The 16,768-nt window shown below is 46.3% G+C and overlaps 2 protein-coding genes across 3 annotated transcripts in view; one reads left to right on the top strand and one right to left on the bottom strand.

Annotated features, from left to right (window-relative positions):
- Positions 1 to 9,721, top strand: part of LOC307232498 (rho guanine nucleotide exchange factor 28-like) — a 49,174-nt gene extending 39,453 nt beyond the window's left edge. Inside the window, exons 24-40 of the mRNA XM_080003530.1 lie at positions 470 to 610; positions 1,384 to 1,622; positions 1,702 to 1,827; positions 1,979 to 2,096; positions 2,188 to 2,442; positions 2,973 to 3,049; positions 3,169 to 3,347; positions 3,445 to 3,542; positions 4,059 to 4,250; positions 4,655 to 4,783; positions 5,391 to 5,521; positions 5,626 to 5,673; positions 5,887 to 5,991; positions 6,188 to 6,352; positions 7,150 to 7,401; positions 7,847 to 8,207; positions 8,474 to 9,721. Coding sequence (XP_079859656.1) covers positions 470 to 610; positions 1,384 to 1,622; positions 1,702 to 1,827; positions 1,979 to 2,096; positions 2,188 to 2,442; positions 2,973 to 3,049; positions 3,169 to 3,347; positions 3,445 to 3,542; positions 4,059 to 4,250; positions 4,655 to 4,783; positions 5,391 to 5,521; positions 5,626 to 5,673; positions 5,887 to 5,991; positions 6,188 to 6,352; positions 7,150 to 7,401; positions 7,847 to 8,207; positions 8,474 to 8,661 — 2,804 coding nt within the window. The 3' untranslated portion in view covers positions 8,662 to 9,721. The remainder of the gene's footprint in view (positions 1 to 469; positions 611 to 1,383; positions 1,623 to 1,701; positions 1,828 to 1,978; positions 2,097 to 2,187; positions 2,443 to 2,972; positions 3,050 to 3,168; positions 3,348 to 3,444; positions 3,543 to 4,058; positions 4,251 to 4,654; positions 4,784 to 5,390; positions 5,522 to 5,625; positions 5,674 to 5,886; positions 5,992 to 6,187; positions 6,353 to 7,149; positions 7,402 to 7,846; positions 8,208 to 8,473) is intronic.
- A 2,795-nt stretch (positions 9,722 to 12,516) lies between these two features.
- LOC307232497 (uncharacterized protein) lies at positions 12,517 to 16,531 on the bottom strand. 2 transcript variants are annotated; one of them, XM_080003528.1, is made up of 5 exons: positions 16,452 to 16,531; positions 15,104 to 15,161; positions 14,855 to 14,926; positions 12,846 to 12,930; positions 12,517 to 12,586 (listed from the first exon to the last, which is right to left on the bottom strand). In XM_080003528.1, the coding sequence occupies exons 1-5, from the start codon at positions 16,455 to 16,457 to the stop codon at positions 12,538 to 12,540; spliced, it is 270 nt and encodes an 89-aa protein (XP_079859654.1). In that variant the 5' UTR covers positions 16,458 to 16,531; the 3' UTR covers positions 12,517 to 12,537. The 2 variants fall into 2 exon arrangements, with proteins under 2 accessions (XP_079859654.1, XP_079859655.1); XM_080003529.1 differs by having other exon boundaries at positions 16,362 to 16,463.
- Between the last annotated feature and the right edge of the window lie 237 nt (positions 16,532 to 16,768).

The raw sequence follows: 16,768 nt of genomic DNA, 5'->3' as shown, positions 1-16,768 counted from the left end.
ACTAAAATAAGCAACAAACGTCACATTCATCATTATGTCTCATATGACTATTATTTTTAATCTATTTTTCCTGTCCAGATAAGACAAGATAATAATGCAATTTATTGATGCCCGGGGGTGGGGGTGGGGGATGTTGCAGCAGCAGGGGGAAAAAAAGGATAACAGTGAATGACGGAGTCTACACACACACACACACACACACACACACACACACACAAAGTCGATACAAAGAAAGAAAAACCTATAAACCACTAGTTCAAAATCATTTCATCTACATCAGTGTATTTAATGTAGAAATTGTGCAGCCGGAGATGTTGTAAATTGCATGGTTTTTTTATCTCTATACTAACACATCAAACCCCCCTGGGACCCTCCAGGCTTCACTCTCTGATCCGCCGGCGGGTCGCCACTCGGTTTGAAACCCACCGACACGGACATGATTTGTTGTTTTTTCTTTTTCAATCTCAAGAACCAGTGGAAACTCCGCTGCTGAGTGACCTCTCGGCCGACCTGCTGGGCTTGGAGGCCGAGTCCTGGAGTCTGGCCATCAGTCCCGAGTTCTGCCGGCAACACGACAAGCGCACCGTCAAGCGCCAGGACATCATTTACGGTGAGGCGGTGCCACCACCTCGCACTGGGTCTCTTCGGAAAGAACTCTGTCTTTCTGTTCGTATGGCCCTCTCCCTCCGTTTCTGTTTAGATCTGTTTCTCTCTCTCACTGTATTTCGCCGCCAATTGAAACTCGTATTGTCTCATCCTACTTCTAGCTTGTGTACGTAGTGCTGGGCAATATGGAAGAAGATATCATCCCAATGTCAATGTATATAACTATATCTGCTCCATTAATCCATTTATTTTTTACTTAATTTTAATTAGTAAAATTTTGAAAATCCCCCTTGGTGGATAAAAGTAGCAGAATGGCAGGATAAAATGTCGTTCCGTGATTATATACAAAACAAGACCAACAGTACAATGGGAACAGAACACAAAATCATATGCAAATGACAAGGATCCTTCGTCTTTCCCGTCTCTTTTTATTTATTTATTTTTCTTGATTCTGAATGTGTAGTTGACTTTTTTGGGGGGATTTTATTTTCCATCCCAAATAGACCTTGTAACCCTAAACCCTTCCATCATCCCTCCCTCCCCCACAATGCCGTAGGTCAAATCCATCTGCGGTTCATTGCATTGAACTAGGATACGATTACGTAAACGGCATCCGGCCAAAACTCTAATTTTCAACTAAAACCACCTCATAGTTCAAAGATTGACAAGACAAACATGACAAACCTTCATCCTCGATCTAACGATGTCTTCCTCCCGTCAGAAATTGAGGCCACAAAATGGCACCTTGAGACATGATGATGTGGTGTGGTTTGATAGAACTGATGCAGACGGAGCTGCACCACATCCAGACGCTGACCGTCATGGCGGAGGTGTTCAGGAGGGGCATGCTGGAGGAGCTGCAGCTGGACTGGGACTGCGTGGCCCGGATCTTCCCCTGCCTGGACCCGCTGCTGCTCTTCCACAAGAACCTGTTCGGGGCGCTGCAGGAACGCCGGCAGACGGAGAACTCCCGCAACTACCTCATCCGGCGGATTGGGGACATACTGCTGCAGCAGGTCGGCGGAGACGCATTTAGTACACATACTCCGCACTTTAGTACATCAACTATTAAGTCCCTGACTGTCTCCGTCTCAGTTCTCGGATGAGAACGCAGAGAAGATGAAGCAGCTGTACGGGGAGTTCTGCAGCCACCACACGGAGGCCGTCAACGTCTTCAAAGAGCTGCAGCAGCAGAACAAGAAGCTCCAGCTCTTCATCAAAGTAAGCTCCCGAATAACATCCTCGCTGTGACGCGCGTCGGCTCATAACGCAGACCCGCGTTCACGTAGTCGCGGGGGCTTCCCGAAATTGTGGACCGGGTCTCGAAAAAGGGAGTCCTGCGGGTCCTCAGGTCGTCTTTCATTTCTCGCAGCAACAGAGTAACAACTCGTTGGTCAAACGGAGGGAGGTGCCAGAGTTCATCCTGCTCGTCACTCAGCGCATAACCAAGTACCCGGTGCTGCTGGAGCGGATACTGCAGTACACCCAGGGTAGGCCAAAAGGTTTATGAGTGTGCGTTCTGCATGGGATTAAAACCACAGCACCCCCTTGTGGTTAATGCCTCCTCACCCCCCTCCACAGCGGACAGTCAGGAACACTCGGACGTGTCCCAGGCCCTGGCCCAGATCCGGGACGTCATCGCGGCGGTGGACCTGAGCGTCAGCAAGTACGAGAAGAGCCAGGAGCTGCAGGAGGTGCTGGCTCGCCTGGAGAACAAGAGCCTGGCCAAGCTGAAGAACGGCAAGGTGTTCCGCAAGCAGGACGTGCGCAGCCCGCACCGCGACCTGCATCACAAGGGCCTGGTCTACTGGAAGACCGCCACGGGACGGCTCAAAGGTGTGTGGAGCCAGATGTCGAGCGGTGATCGTCCGTTAACTGTGCCGGATGACCGACTTACCTGAACTTCCCCCTAAGGGAGGAATAAAGTCTTATCTTAACCATCTGTGGGTCTTAGACTACAAGGGAACTGCTGCATTAATAGAGTATTAGGAGAACGGGGCGTGCCTGTGCATTTGCAACCCTGTGTGATATGGCTGCTGTACTACTCACTTACTCACGCACTTTTGCGTGAGTAATCTTCCACTGATGGGACCCTTGTGTCAACTGTTTGATTTTCTCCGTCAGAGAGGAAGAAACATAGGCTTTGAGGAGCCACTTTGTTTAATCCAATCGCATCCTGAAATGAGATGAGACAATGTTTCACTTCATCAATCCCCGTCTGGAAATTCAGGATTCGCCCCCGAAATTTCATCCTGTGCCGTCTAAAAAGCCAAAAGCAATGACCGTCGAGAGGATTTGGCGCTGAGGTTGATGTCCCCGCAAGATGCACACACCCCTTGTAATACACACACCCTCTGTTTTTTCAGATACCTTGGCCCTCCTGCTCACGGACGTTCTTGTTTTCCTGCAGGAGAAAGACCAGCGCTTCGTGTTTGCGGCCGTGGTACGTCTCACGCGAGCTGACACCGTTTACACGTGTTCAGGCTCAAAAGCTAATGGGTTCGGACAGATTTTTTTTCTATTTACTGATTGCTGTACTGTCGTTCATATATACCCCTTTAGGACCAGAAGCCTCCCGTCATCCCTCTGCAGAAGCTCATCGTCAGGGAAGTCGCCAACGAGGAGCGAGGGATGTTCCTCATCTCCGCCTCGTCCGTGGGGCCAGAGATGTACGAGGTGCACACGTCCACCAGAGAGGAGAGGAACGCGTGGATGAAGCACATACGGCAAGCTGTGGAGAGGTGTGTGTGCGTGTGCATGTGCGTGTTATCGCATCATCCTTCAGCATTAGCATGGGTCTTGTTGTGCATTTAACGTCTCATGCCCTCCCTGCGGCAGCTGTCCTGAGGAGGAGGAGGAGGAAGAGCGGAGCGCTGAGATGGAGGAGGCCCGGCGAGTGGCAGAGGCCAGAGTCCAGAAGATCCATAAGTTCCAAGGTGGTTTTTATCGTGTAGACATCGACCTACCTGAGACGCATCTATAGAATAACTGGACACCATTTTCATCACATCCTCTCTCCTTCACGTTGTCATGTCTCATTTGACCTTATTTAGGACCGGAATCAGGTTTTATTGGCCATTACACATACAAGGAACTTTCAGTGACTCATTATGTACAGAAAAATGGTAAAAATGTAAAAAAAAATAAGTAAAAAAGTAATGCAAAGTTTAAGAAAAAGGAAGGTAGGATCTGAATAGAGTAATAAACAGTATTTACAATGTGTGCAATGGGCAAGCATGTATGTTTGTATTTGTATTTAACTAATTAATGCATAGGTACTGACAGTTGCTGAGTTTGTCATTTTTAAAATGTGTTTGAAGCTAACAAGTAAATACTTATTTAATGCTTGTAAATCTGCATCCTACAGGCCAGACACAGGGGGACGCAGAGTATGTTTTTGATTCGTTATACGCCACAGTTGTAGTGAATGCGGCTCTAAATTCGTTGCACAGAGACACTGCTGGGTCAGGACCAGCGGATCTGCAGCAGCCTGGAGGAGAAGCTGCAGCTCTATGCGGAGCTGACGGAGTTAACCCTGCGCTCAGAGGAGCCTGTGCCGCAGCGCCACCTGCTGGTCGCACCGGAGACCGACGCCGAGACGCCCAAACAGGCTTCCACGCTGCTCACAGCTGCGCTACGAGAAGGTGAGGGGGAGGCACGGTGGTTTTGGGTTTGGTGCGGGCTGCGTTATACAACATTAAATTACACGATGTTACATCACATGCCATTTAGCAGAAGCTTTTCTCAAAAGTGATTTATTGTTAGTATGTTTGTCGTTAGTAGTCACTGGTCAACGAGATTGTACATTATTGATCCACTCTGGGGAGATAAGGTAATTACAGCAGAACAATACACAAAGTTCCTCCATTGGGGAAAAAGTGTGAGTAATCAAAAAGTAAATATGGAATTCAATACAGTCCAGACAGAAGAGTGATTGTTGTGATTATGTAGTGCATGCTTAATATCCATATGATATTAATATTATGGGAATGCAAATTAATTAATAAATCGGCGTAGATATTGATGGGATGTTGTACTTCGTCCACAGCGGAGAGGTTGATGACTATTCTGCACACACGAGAAGTGCTCTCCGTGCACGGCCAGAGCTCTCCGGTCCGAGGGCCCGAGTGCCTCAGCTACAACAGCCACGGCAGCATCCAGGAGTCTCCCTCCGAACGTATGTTTTACAGAGTAAAGTTTACAGTAAAGTTTGTTACCTGAAACTACCACCGCGTTTCACAGTGGTGACCAACTGGTGGTCAATTTATGAACCCGACCCAATATGAACGCAATCAATTAAATGTGCTCTTTGTGGTCAGAATTTTAATAACGCTATATTTAATATAAGATGTGCACTCGGTAACGTCTCCCCACAATAACCAGAATTTGCACGAAGATCTGTTTTATCAAACCAAATCACGCAGAATTTGTTTTTCACTCGGGGTCATATGACAACAAAAGGTATGTTTTCATAAAAGTATAATTTAAACAGAACATAAAAACAGTGGCATGTGTATATATAAAAGATAAATTCATTGGAAAAACTTGAGACATTTTGGAAGGATTTAGGAAATTAACTTTGATAATAAATCATTTGTAGGCAAACAGTCGGGTCTTACCCCACTTAGTTTTTTTTATTTCTTATTATTCCTTTAGCTCGTAGTATTCTAATGTTTGTCCATCTTAGTTGATCAATTGTAAATAGTTAAATCACTGTCTTTTTTTATTTGCTTTTTTTTACCAGTAATGTTTTGTTTCCATTTTTGTATTTCTTGTTTCTGTAGCGGATTATTTGAGCACACTCAGTATAAGCTCCACTTCCCTTGTATCAGACAGCGAATGGGCGGCGCCGGACGTCTCGCTGTGGAGTTCCGCCGCGGAGCCGAGAGGGGACGCCAGCGGCACGCAGTCAAAGGTTTCAGGCTCCTTAGTCCGCTGTGAAGCTTCATGTTGGATACGTCTGGTTGCACTATTTTGGACGCGCAAACATTTTCTTGTAATAACACAAATCTCCTGTAGGTGGCAGAGAGCGTCCAAAGTCTGACCCAGCTTCTCTACAGTCTGCAGGTGAGAAATGGAAAAAGGGAAAAAGACATAATCTGAATTTGATAACGTGATTAAACAGTTTGGCCCGCATGATCGCTCAGCATTTCCGTGACGGGGGGCGCGGGAGAGAGAAAAGTGAATGGAGCAAACATTACATTCAAATGCCCGATAAGAGCGATTGCTCTTGCTTGACGTCGCAGTCCGTAAACCGCCGTCTGCCCCTGGTGTTCGCAGGCTGCGGTTTCCCTGCAGGACAGTTACTATGAAGTCCAGAAGATTCTCCTGCTGGAGGGACAACGCCCACAGCTCCGCAACGCCCACAGCTTACCGAACAACCAGGTGCACTCGGACAGAAAATGTATATTTCCTATGCAATGCTGGGGAAACTAATCATATAGAATTTTGGGCCTATACGCAAACATCTAAATGATATATACATTGCAGACTGTATATACATACTGTTGTGGCTAAGATAAGTTTGTGATTAGAAGCCCCACCCAGAGTATAAAACTGTCATGTTTACCATCTCATTCAGGATCAGGAGAAACACAGAAGCCTTGAGCGGAAGAGGGAGGAAGCAGAGAGGAAGGGCCTGGAGAGGAAAAGAGAGGAGGTGGACGGGGTGCAGAAGCTGCACGCCCGGCTCAAACAGGAGCAGCAGCAGTGGAACAAGGAATGTCTGGTCAGGGAGAAGCAGCAGGTGCGGCGCCAGACCACGTGCTTTCATTTTTTATTTTTTTTTATTTTTTGCAATACTCTGTGCAAAGTATAGTCACCGGGATAATTCACAGTGGCGAAATGGATCCGAAAAGAAAACGTCGAACTAACTCTGAGACCACCAAACAAGTTATATTAGCACGAAGATACTTAAACTGAAAACGCTGTCTTTTTGTTCACATCTGGTTCTCACCACATTTTCAGTTGAACAGTTCTGTCTAATCAATGTTTGAATTTCTCCAAAAGGTTGAATGCTTAAGCAAATGTGAGGCGCTGCCTTCTTAACGCTGTAGGTCTTGTTCCTGGTGGGAGGGAATAATTCCAATGTGACGCAGAGATTAAAATGTAAAAGGACAATAAATGGCGAAAAGTCCTCATGTAGTTAACGTTTGATTAACTCCTAAAAAGGGAAAGGCCACAACTAAAGACAGGCTTTACGCACTAAAATCTTCCTATTGTACCTCTGTCAGAGCTCCAAATGGAAGGACATCCCCGTAATTCCTCTGTTTTATCAAATTCAAATGAGTGACTTCTAAAATAAGGCTGAATAGAAAAATCATTATCTTGATAATTTTAGTTGATTTCGCACAATATTGATATCATCAATCAACATTTACGTTGAACTAAAGTACATGTAAATGTAGTATTATATTTGGTATTAAGTATGACATGAGGCCAAAACTGTAATTTATTTTGAAAAGTGTCAAAAGAAATATGTACTTTACCTGCCTGGTCTCCAAGCACATCTCCCAGATTCCCGTGCGTGCGTTCCCCTCTCAGACGGAGCAGGAGGTTCTGCTGGAGCAGCGCGAGCACCGCTGCCTCCTGGAGGCCGAGAGGCTGCGCTGCGAGCGCAAGGAGCTGGAGGCGCAGCTGCTGGAGTACCAGCAGAACCTGGACCGGCTGCGGGAGGGCCAGAGGAGCGTGGAGAGGGACAAGGAGAAGATAGAGGCCCAGCAGAGGCTCCTCCAGAGCTCGAGACACAACCGCCAGAGCAGCCTCCCCGTGATGATCCCGCTGGACGGATACCAGGTAGGCGGAGACGCCGCGGAGCAAGGAGGAGATGGTTGGAACCCCCATCATGTCACTGATCCTTAAAATGTGGTGTCACCTTTCTGGGGCCGTTTTCTGAGGCATCTCCTCTAGTGGACCCCCGAAGGCCCATGGTCCCCACTTTGGAAATGACTGATCTAGCCTTTACTACAGATAATGCGATAAAGAGGGCTCGGTAAAATAGAAGCATTAATTATCATGATAATTATTGTTTTTTTTATGTGACGATAACTTCTTAATGTGTTAACACTGAGGATTTTTAGTTTATGTCTAATCGCCATTCTGACGGCAGAAATGTGAATCACAGCATGCCGTTGAGGAGACGTGAGACAGGTGCTGAATTAGTGTGAAATACAGCGACAGTCGTATTCCACAATAACATCAACACAAATCACCCTTTCCATCCCTCTCCCTCCTCCTCCAGGTGTCCAGCCACAGCCGCTCCAGCAGCCTGGACGGAAACTGTTCCGTGTACGAGAACGAGGCGGCCCTGCTCCACTCCCTGCAGCAGAATCACCTCCGTCACCACCACCAACACACCAACAACCAGCGCCAGAGTCTCCACGCCGGGCTGAAGAAGAACCAGAACCTTCCCCTCAACGGCCCGGGCCACGCCCCCGGCCTGGGCCTCAGCCCCAGCCTCTACAACAGCCTCAACACGCTGATCAGCCAGGCGCACGCCAAGCCGCCGCCCGCCGCCCTCGCCCCAAAATACGGCAGCGGCCACGCCGGCCCCACCCTCCCCTTCGGCGCCGTGGTCCCCACGCAGCTTCAGAGCAGCAACAGTGAGCGACATCCTTATCACTGGTTTTATATCACGGTCCCAACTGTCTGTGTTTTCTTTTAGAAAAAGTGAATATAGGAATATGCATGTTATACAAAGTGCTGTGTACAAACGTAAGGCAGATGACACACTGAGCAATGTTTATGATCAACTAAACTGAAACTGAATATTGGTGCATTAGTAAAGTATTACCCGTCTTATCAGGTTTGTGTAATATTTTAGTTTCTTGAATTGGAGAAGAACGAAGTCTTTTCGTTTTCCTTCCAGCAGAGCTCAGCCCCGCGTTGGACAGGATTTCGCTGGGGTCCTGGAGCTCGGGGATGGCGGGTCTGGGGCTGTATGAGGACGACTACCCGTCCTCCGCCTCCCTCGTTCCCCTCCTCACGCCGCACGCCTACCTGGCGCTGGACGGACAGAACGGGGAGGAGGGCGAGGAGAACATTGTGTACCTCTGAGGGAGAGAGACGGTCGAGTAAGCAGAGGAGGCTGGACGACGTGGAACAGAAATTAGGTGTGTGTGTGTGTGTGTGTGTGTGCGCGCGTGTGCGCCTGTCCTATCTATGTGCAATGAGGATAAAGAGGTGTATTTGTCACTTAAAATCAGTGTAATCAGGTGGAGGAAAGAAGTGCATTTTTTCATTCGTACCTTTTGGTGATCTGCTTATCCACGTGTCACAGTTTCCCTGATCAATCAAACCGTTTGTGCCTTTGGGTCCAAAAAAAACGAACTACGAACGCAGCCCCCGAATCAGAGCAAATGTCTTTGGAAATCACTCTTTCGGTCGCTCAAGTCCGTGGGCGGTCTCCTCCGTGTGATGCAGACACGGGCCTCCAGGTGAACGATCCGAAACGGAGCCGGCAGCGTTGATATCCACGAGCACTTACCACAGACGTTTCTTTTCTTTACTTTTTTTTTTTTTTTTTATCGACAACAAACACCCGACACGCGGCGTCAAACGGATGTCCGGCGGGATTTTGGGGCGTGTCCCTCTCACACTGTTTCAGCCCTTCAGGAAACTGAAGACGGTCCAGGACGGAGCATTTCACGATGATTAACTTTAATGTATTAATATAACAATATGTGTATAGTTATAAGAAAAGATTACCTATGCACACGATGTTGAAAATGGACATATTTGTATAATAAATGCTTCTTTTTTTTTCACTTAAGTGCCAAATATCCAAACCTGTGATATAACTTGTAAAGAAAGATGGTAGCGTTGTGTCCTTCTATGTTACGTTTATTTATTGTTTGTAAATTGCTTCATGCACTGTCAAGAGAACTGTCTCCTTTGATGCGTGTCGTCCCATGTAACCTCCATAATCAAAACTGTCATGTTAACAATGTACTTCTTGTAAAAAAAAAAAAAAAAAGTTCTAGCTTTTTCCTTTCGTGTTTACCGCTTTTTTTTTTTTTTTTTCTACCATTGCTTGTTTTTGCAGTTTCTCTGCATATTTAACTGGATGAGAGGAATTCCTACCTGTGGAGATAATTGAATAAACAGTGAATATCAACCAACGGGCAGCGCCTGCTCACAGTTTACACCTCCTTGATGTTACCTTTTGAAGTATTGCTTAATATTGCAAGACGGTTAAAAATACCTAAATCAACCGGTGACTCGTAATTCTGCCGTAGGCGTTTTCAACCGTGTATATTGACATTCTATTCATGCATTTGTAGATTGAATGCTTTAAAGGAATTTTATAGTTATAGAAAGCTTTGATATTTCCCATGTCTGCTCTATTTCATGGAACCAACGTGTCAGGTAAACACAGGTAGACGCACGTGTCGTGCAAATTGCACCTGATTCCGGTTTGTAAGTATGACGCCGGCAAAGTAAACCACAATGCCGAGCCTGTTCGGCAGCTCCTCTCTCCCCTTTCACCGCTGCTCCCCCTCGGTCTGCTGAACAGCCTGATCTGGTTAAAGCTCTGTTCCACGGATCAAACCGGTCTCTATTTATAGAGCGCTTTAAATGTCCAAGATGTATCGCCGGTTAGGCTGCAGGAAGTACGGGGGTCGCTGGGTCACACTCCATGTGGCTCGTAATTGGTAATCTCAAACAACAACCCAAGTCAATGCGGAGAACATAAATATCTCCATCCTTTTAGATTTTTTATATTTCTAACTTTGAACTCTCTGTGTAGATCCATTGCATGTGTCAGAGACACTCCTGCAGGAAGGTTACTAAGGAGAGATCCGGTCCAAAAACCATCAGTATCAACCACCGTGAGCTTCACATCAAAAATGTCATTAAGATAAGCTGAAAAAAATCTAACCAAAAGCTGATAAATATCACAAAAAATCCACTTTTAAACAACAAAGGCAATTTTGAAGTTAAAACGCTGGTCTGGGTATAAACTATTTGTAATGTTAATTTGCACTGACTTTGCTTCACTCTCCATGGAATTCTGAATATAATCCTGTTAGAAGACATCCACACACTATCCGAACGTTGCGAGATGTTACGGCTTTTGTTTTCGGTAAAGTATTAACTTTTCTTATTGGAATTGGCCTCACCGAGCCCGAATGGACCCCCCGCCGTTGCCCATTTGGAGCGTCCCGCCCGTGTGCAAAAAACTGAAAAACAAGATGAAACGGGGCGAGGTTGGAGTCACAGTTCATCCATCACCGGTGCACTCAGGTCGGCGTTGGGTCATTATTTCCTCTTCTTCGCAATGTTGACCAAAGCTGTTGTGTGGTTCACCTCCTCCCGAAAACCCCCTGATTGCTCGGAGAATTCTTGGAGCACACTTCCTCTTCTGCTCTTTACAGGAATAAGGATATCTTAGAGAACCGTGGGTCGATCCTATTGTTCTAATACTCTAAATATGAAAAGAGATCCCAGAAGAAAACGCTTCATTGTTTTTGCCCTCTCTCTGTTGGATCAGTTAAATCACAAAATGTCACAGAAAATATAAGAACTAACGTCGTAAACTACCGTTCTCGCAGGATAAATTCCACAATTTAACACACGGGGCAAAAGTTCACAGTTTATTGTGACGGGCGGTTTGAACGTCCTGAGTGAAGGAATAAAGACTAAGTGGGTTTCAGAGAATATCCACAGTTCAACGACATACAGTGTTTAAATTCAACTCTAATATAAAATAATTCCGTGCAGTGGCAATATAATATAGGATAGAATCTCTAATAAAGCTTCATAGAGTAAGAGCATAAGTTAAGAGAATTGTGCGCACACATACAAAAAACATTCAGTTGATATACAGCCACCACAACATTAAAACCACTGATCGGTGAAGTGGATAACATTGAACATCTGGTTCCAATGGCACCTGTCAGGGTGTGGGATATATTAGGCAGCAAGTGAACAGTCAGCTCTTGAAGTTGATGTGTTGGAAGCAGGAAAAATGGTCAAACGAAAGGATCTGAGCCACTTTGACAAGGACCACATTGTGATGGCTAGACGACTGGGTCAGAGCATCTCCAAAACGACAGTTCTTGTGGGGTGTTCTCTGTGTGCAGAGGTTAGTACCTACCAAAAGTGGTCCAAGGAAGGACAACCAGTGAACCGGCGACAGGGTCATGGACGCCCATGGGCTCATTGATGCACGTGGGGAGTGAAGTCTAGACCGTCTGGTCCAATCCTACAGAAGAGCTACTGTAGCACAATTGGTGAAAAAGTTAATGCTGCTATGATAGAAAGGTGTCACAACACACAGTGCATCACAGCTTGATGAGTATTGGACTGTGTAGCCACAGACCGGTCAGAGCGTCCATGCTGACCCCTGTCCACCACTGAAAGCACCTACAATGGGCACGTGAGCATCAGAACTGGAACATGGAGCAATGGAAGAAGGTGGCCTGGTCCGACAAATCCTGTTTTCTTCTACATCATGTGGATGGGTGGGGTTAGGGTCCCGAGCCGATGGAGCATCTGTGGGATGTGCTGGAACAACAAGCCCGATCCATGGGGGCCCCACCTCACAACTTCCAGGACTTAAAGGATCTGCTGCTAACGTCTTGGTGCCAAATAACACAGGACACCTTCAGAGGTCTTGTAGAGTCCATGCCTCCACGGGTCAGAGCTGTTTTGGCGGCACAAGGGGGGGCTACACAATATAAGTGGTTGTTAGTGGTGGTTTTAATGTGGTGGCTGATCGGTGTAAAGCCATTCCTTTCTGGGATGAGCTGGTATGTAACGTTTACCTAAAAACAACCTTCCAGAGGCCTGCTTGTAAATTGGAAGAATCTCAATTCGTTGGATACAAGTGCAAAAATCGAAACAAGTTCTAAAGTTGTATCTGCCGCTCAGATCAGACCTCTGACCCCCCCCCCCAACCCACCCCCAGCAGCAGCAGGAGGCCGGTCCTCACACGGCCGTCCTCGGGTGCTCCCGTATCCTCGATTTCCTTTTCTTCCTGGAAGGGGGAGAGACAGAAAGAGAAAGCGCCGCCGTGAGCGCACCTGACTGCCCGGGCTCGTAACGTCATATGGTTATTACATTTGAGGAGCAGAGCGAGCGGAAAAAGCGATGACCACGCGAGACAATCTGTCCTTGTGCGACGGCGAGCGTGGATACAAGGTTCAGACATGTGACACCCGGGCAGGATTTTGCCGGATCGCCGTGCCGACGAAATCAAATCATACTCGGCTGAAATCCACTTAGAGCCCGTGTACCTCTGCGGGGGTGAGACCATGCACTTCCACAGGACGGCGTAGAGAGACAGCAGGAAGGAGATGAACACCGTGGCCGCAATGGCTCCTGAAGATAGAACGATAGACAGAACGATAGAGATAGATAGATAGAAAAAAACAACAGGCAATAATAATAAGTTACCACAATAAAAATGAAAGAAATATCAGAAATATGCAATAAACCTAAAAATGCGCTTAAACTACAGGCACATTTGGCGAAACAAAATACACCTAAGATAAACAAACAACTTTTTTTTAATTGTAATTGTATCAATAATTCACGCAGCCAAAAATTCTCAATGATGCATTGCACATAGTATGTATAGAAAACAAACTCTGTACATACACTGTGTAGCATCAAGTTTTACATGTGGAGACACGTGCGGTTTTGCAAACACACACAAAATGGTCAATTAAGTTATATTTATAAACCAAAGAAAGAATTATCCATAAACTACTATTAGTCTCTACCAATTTATTATATTAATTTGCCTTAAAAAAAAAAAAAAAACTTCAATTTTTTTTCTAATCCCTTAGTGTCCAAACCATATTAGATTGTTTTCTAACCCTTCTCCCACAGTTATGTTATTGATTGACCGAGGTCAGGAGGTCATTCTAAGTTTCCTTCTAAAAGTCCGGCAGGGGTCTGGGATCCAACCCAGTTTTGTTTTTTTATGAATTTCTCCATTTTATGTCCAGAAGACCATGAAAATATTCCAATTAAATATAAAATGACACTTTAGCAACGGGTGAATCTGTTCTTAAAATGATGAGATCCCTTTTTTTGTGTAAATCAATATTAAAAACATGAAACTGATAAAACAACCGACATATTTCAATTCCGCGGCCCCACTCGCATCAACATGTGTCCTGGAGAATAGGACACAAACAGCGTCTTAAAAACACCAAATCCCAGGTGATGCATGAAAACGCACCAGGCCCGATCGAGAGAAAGTAAAGGGTTTAAGCACATTTACTTACACTCCAAGAGAAAACTTGTCGAAATATGTTGTAAGTCTAATGCCAATACCAACAACATAAACAGAAATAGACAGAATTAAAAACCGGTCAGGTCCACTTCTGTAGGAACGTCAGAGGAAGTGCTTGAAGATGCGATTCCCCTGCACCATTCCCAGCACCTTGTGAAGTTGAATAAAGTGTCGTCTCATCTCATTCATTTTAACGGCTCTGAGCGTTGGGGTTGTTCTGACCAAACCCTGATGAAACCTTCATCTCCCATTCTGCATGACCACGAAACAATGATGTCATTGATTTATGTCGAATGACTTTCATTTCACCCTTACTTGGTTACTATGTTACAATGCATCCATGGACGTTTAAATGACAATTATCCCATATAAACCATGCTCACTTTGACTGTTATTGTTATCATTATTATGGCATAAAATATTTTCGAGTAAGTATCCAAACAGCCACAAGTCGACAGTAAAATAACGCCACGGCGCTCTGTTACTGCTGGTCGCTCTTTGGAGATAAACAAAACGTGTCATGAGCAGAAGATAGCGGGTACAGTGTATTTAACAGTAAACTCACTCAGGGATAAATACAGTGTTTACCAAACTGCTACTTAGGGAATTTGGGAGAAAAAGAAAACAGGATGGTAAGCAGTGTACTGTCCTCACAAACCACAAAAACACTGCACGTGTGTGTGTGTGTGTGTGTGTTTCTGATAAACGTGCTGGAGTGTCAGGTCTATCTATGTACAGTATGTCCACTCTCAGAGAAGAGTTGTTTTCAACAGCTCAGAACTGAACCCTCACACTGATCCTGGATCTTTGATCACGTTGCGTGATATGACGTCACTGGAAACCGTCCCAAACAGTTGCGGGGAAAAAATAAAAAACAACCAGCGCAGCGTCATACGTGTATGGGACTCGATTTGTAACTCCATTTAGCCTGGTCATTTGTCTTATAGTATCTGACTTGGGGGGGGGGGGGGGTCGCCGGGTGTGACTCGGGGTCGCTCGCACCTGGGATGAGTCCATTTCCCTCTGCGAAGGCGGCGTCTGTGACGGGCGGACGCGTGGCCCCTGCAGAAGAAGCTGCACGGGAAGAAACAGGACGGTCAAGTGCAAAGGATCATTTCATTTCAATCCCCGTGTGTTCAGTCACGCCACCAAAACAACGTCTGTTCATCAGAAAACAACCACATACTTGCACTCCTTGGTTTGGCCGTATTCTACTTAAATTAGGACAGAGTCGAAGGGGTGGCGCCTCACCGTTTCTTTGAAGGGCAGCTAAGTGATTCAAAGTCTGTATTTGCTTTGAATTTTCCATCTGAAAGTGCGACAACAAAACACATTCATGTTTTTAAAAAGAGGTTGCGTCAGGACACCGCTCCGGCTTAAGTGTTAAAAACCTGTCTGTGCATGAGGCACGCGCGCACACACACACACACACACACACACAGTCTGTGCATGAAACACACACACACACACACACACAATCTGTGCATGAAACACACACACACACACGCAGTCTGTGCATGAAACACACACACACACAGTCTGTGCATGAGACGCACACACAGTCTGTGCATGAAACACACACACACACACACACACACACACACACACACACAGTCTGTGCATGAAACACACACACGCACACACAGTCTGTGCATGAAACACACACACACACACACACACACACACAGTCTGTGCATGAGACACACATGCACAGACCGACCAAAGCTGACAACACAGTACAAGTGAGTAGAGTACAGTGATACGGTATTTAATTAAACTGTATTTTCAAAATACAAAAAGTAGATGGAGATAGAATTCTGCCATTAACATTTTTTTTTCCAGCCTTATGTTTAACATTTTCCTCAGGTTGCAAGTTGCCAACACGTAAGTATTAAATCAAGGGAAAAAGCCAAACACATTTTACTTAATCTCACATGTTTACAAAGTAATTTCGAATGCAGCAGTATATACGAGTGTATAGTGAGCTGCATTATGGCATTATGATCTTTTATTATAGTACATTTGAAGGGCGGGTACATAATATACTTTTACTTCAGTGGAAATGCTGATGTAAGTAATTCGGCGCCGGGGTATTTGCACTCGCACGTAACAAAACATTACTTGAACAGTACTTCCTCCACCACAACACTTTAACCACTGAAATATTATTCATTCATATCCATTTCACCGCGAAGATCGTGTGACTCCACTGGTGCCGCGGAACAGGCAGAGCGGGAGCAGGAAGTCCCAGAATGTGGAAAATGTGAGACAGGTCCCGCTTTATTTCCAAAACACTCGGGCTCCGCTGCAGCCTGCAGGGGCTGGAAACACCACCCGCCCCCGCCCCCGCCCGCGTCGACCGTTCGTTGGGAATAACCGAATAAATCTCCACCGGCGACAACGAAACCGACGCACGTTAAACGTCGACGCATGCATCTGCATTTTTTTTAAACTTTTTTTTTTGGGGGGGGGGGGGGGGGGGGGGGGGCGTCTGGAGATCTTCACACACCGAGCGGCGGCGCCGAGATTCCACCGTCGATCAGACTTCTCTGTGCCGGACTTCCATGTCGGAGCTCGTTTACCTTCTCGCCGCTTTTACCTGCATTTCGGCGCCGGCGCGGAGATCCAATCAGGGCAGCCTGCGGTGCACGGCTCTCCTCGGAGCGGAGCCTCGTCAGGTGGCCGGGGGGAGGAGAAAAGACGTCTCCCCCGGGGAGGGCGGGGGGGGGGGGGGGTCGTCTCCAGCTCTGGGTGGGACCCTGAGCCACCGCGGCCCAATAATCATCCTTCTCGGATATCCTGAAAATCTGGTTGTGCTGTCTGGAGCCTTTATTCCCGGCGAAACCCGACCAGCTCACTTGGAAAGAATCAACTAATGAGTACCCCCCCCCCCCACCCCACCCTCCAAAAAAAGTC

The sequence above is a fragment of the Zeus faber genome (genome assembly GCF_960531495.2).
Source record: "Zeus faber genome assembly, chromosome: 7".
Taxonomy (NCBI): domain Eukaryota; kingdom Metazoa; phylum Chordata; class Actinopteri; order Zeiformes; family Zeidae; genus Zeus; species Zeus faber.
This window is presented reverse-complemented; position numbering and strand designations above follow the sequence as displayed.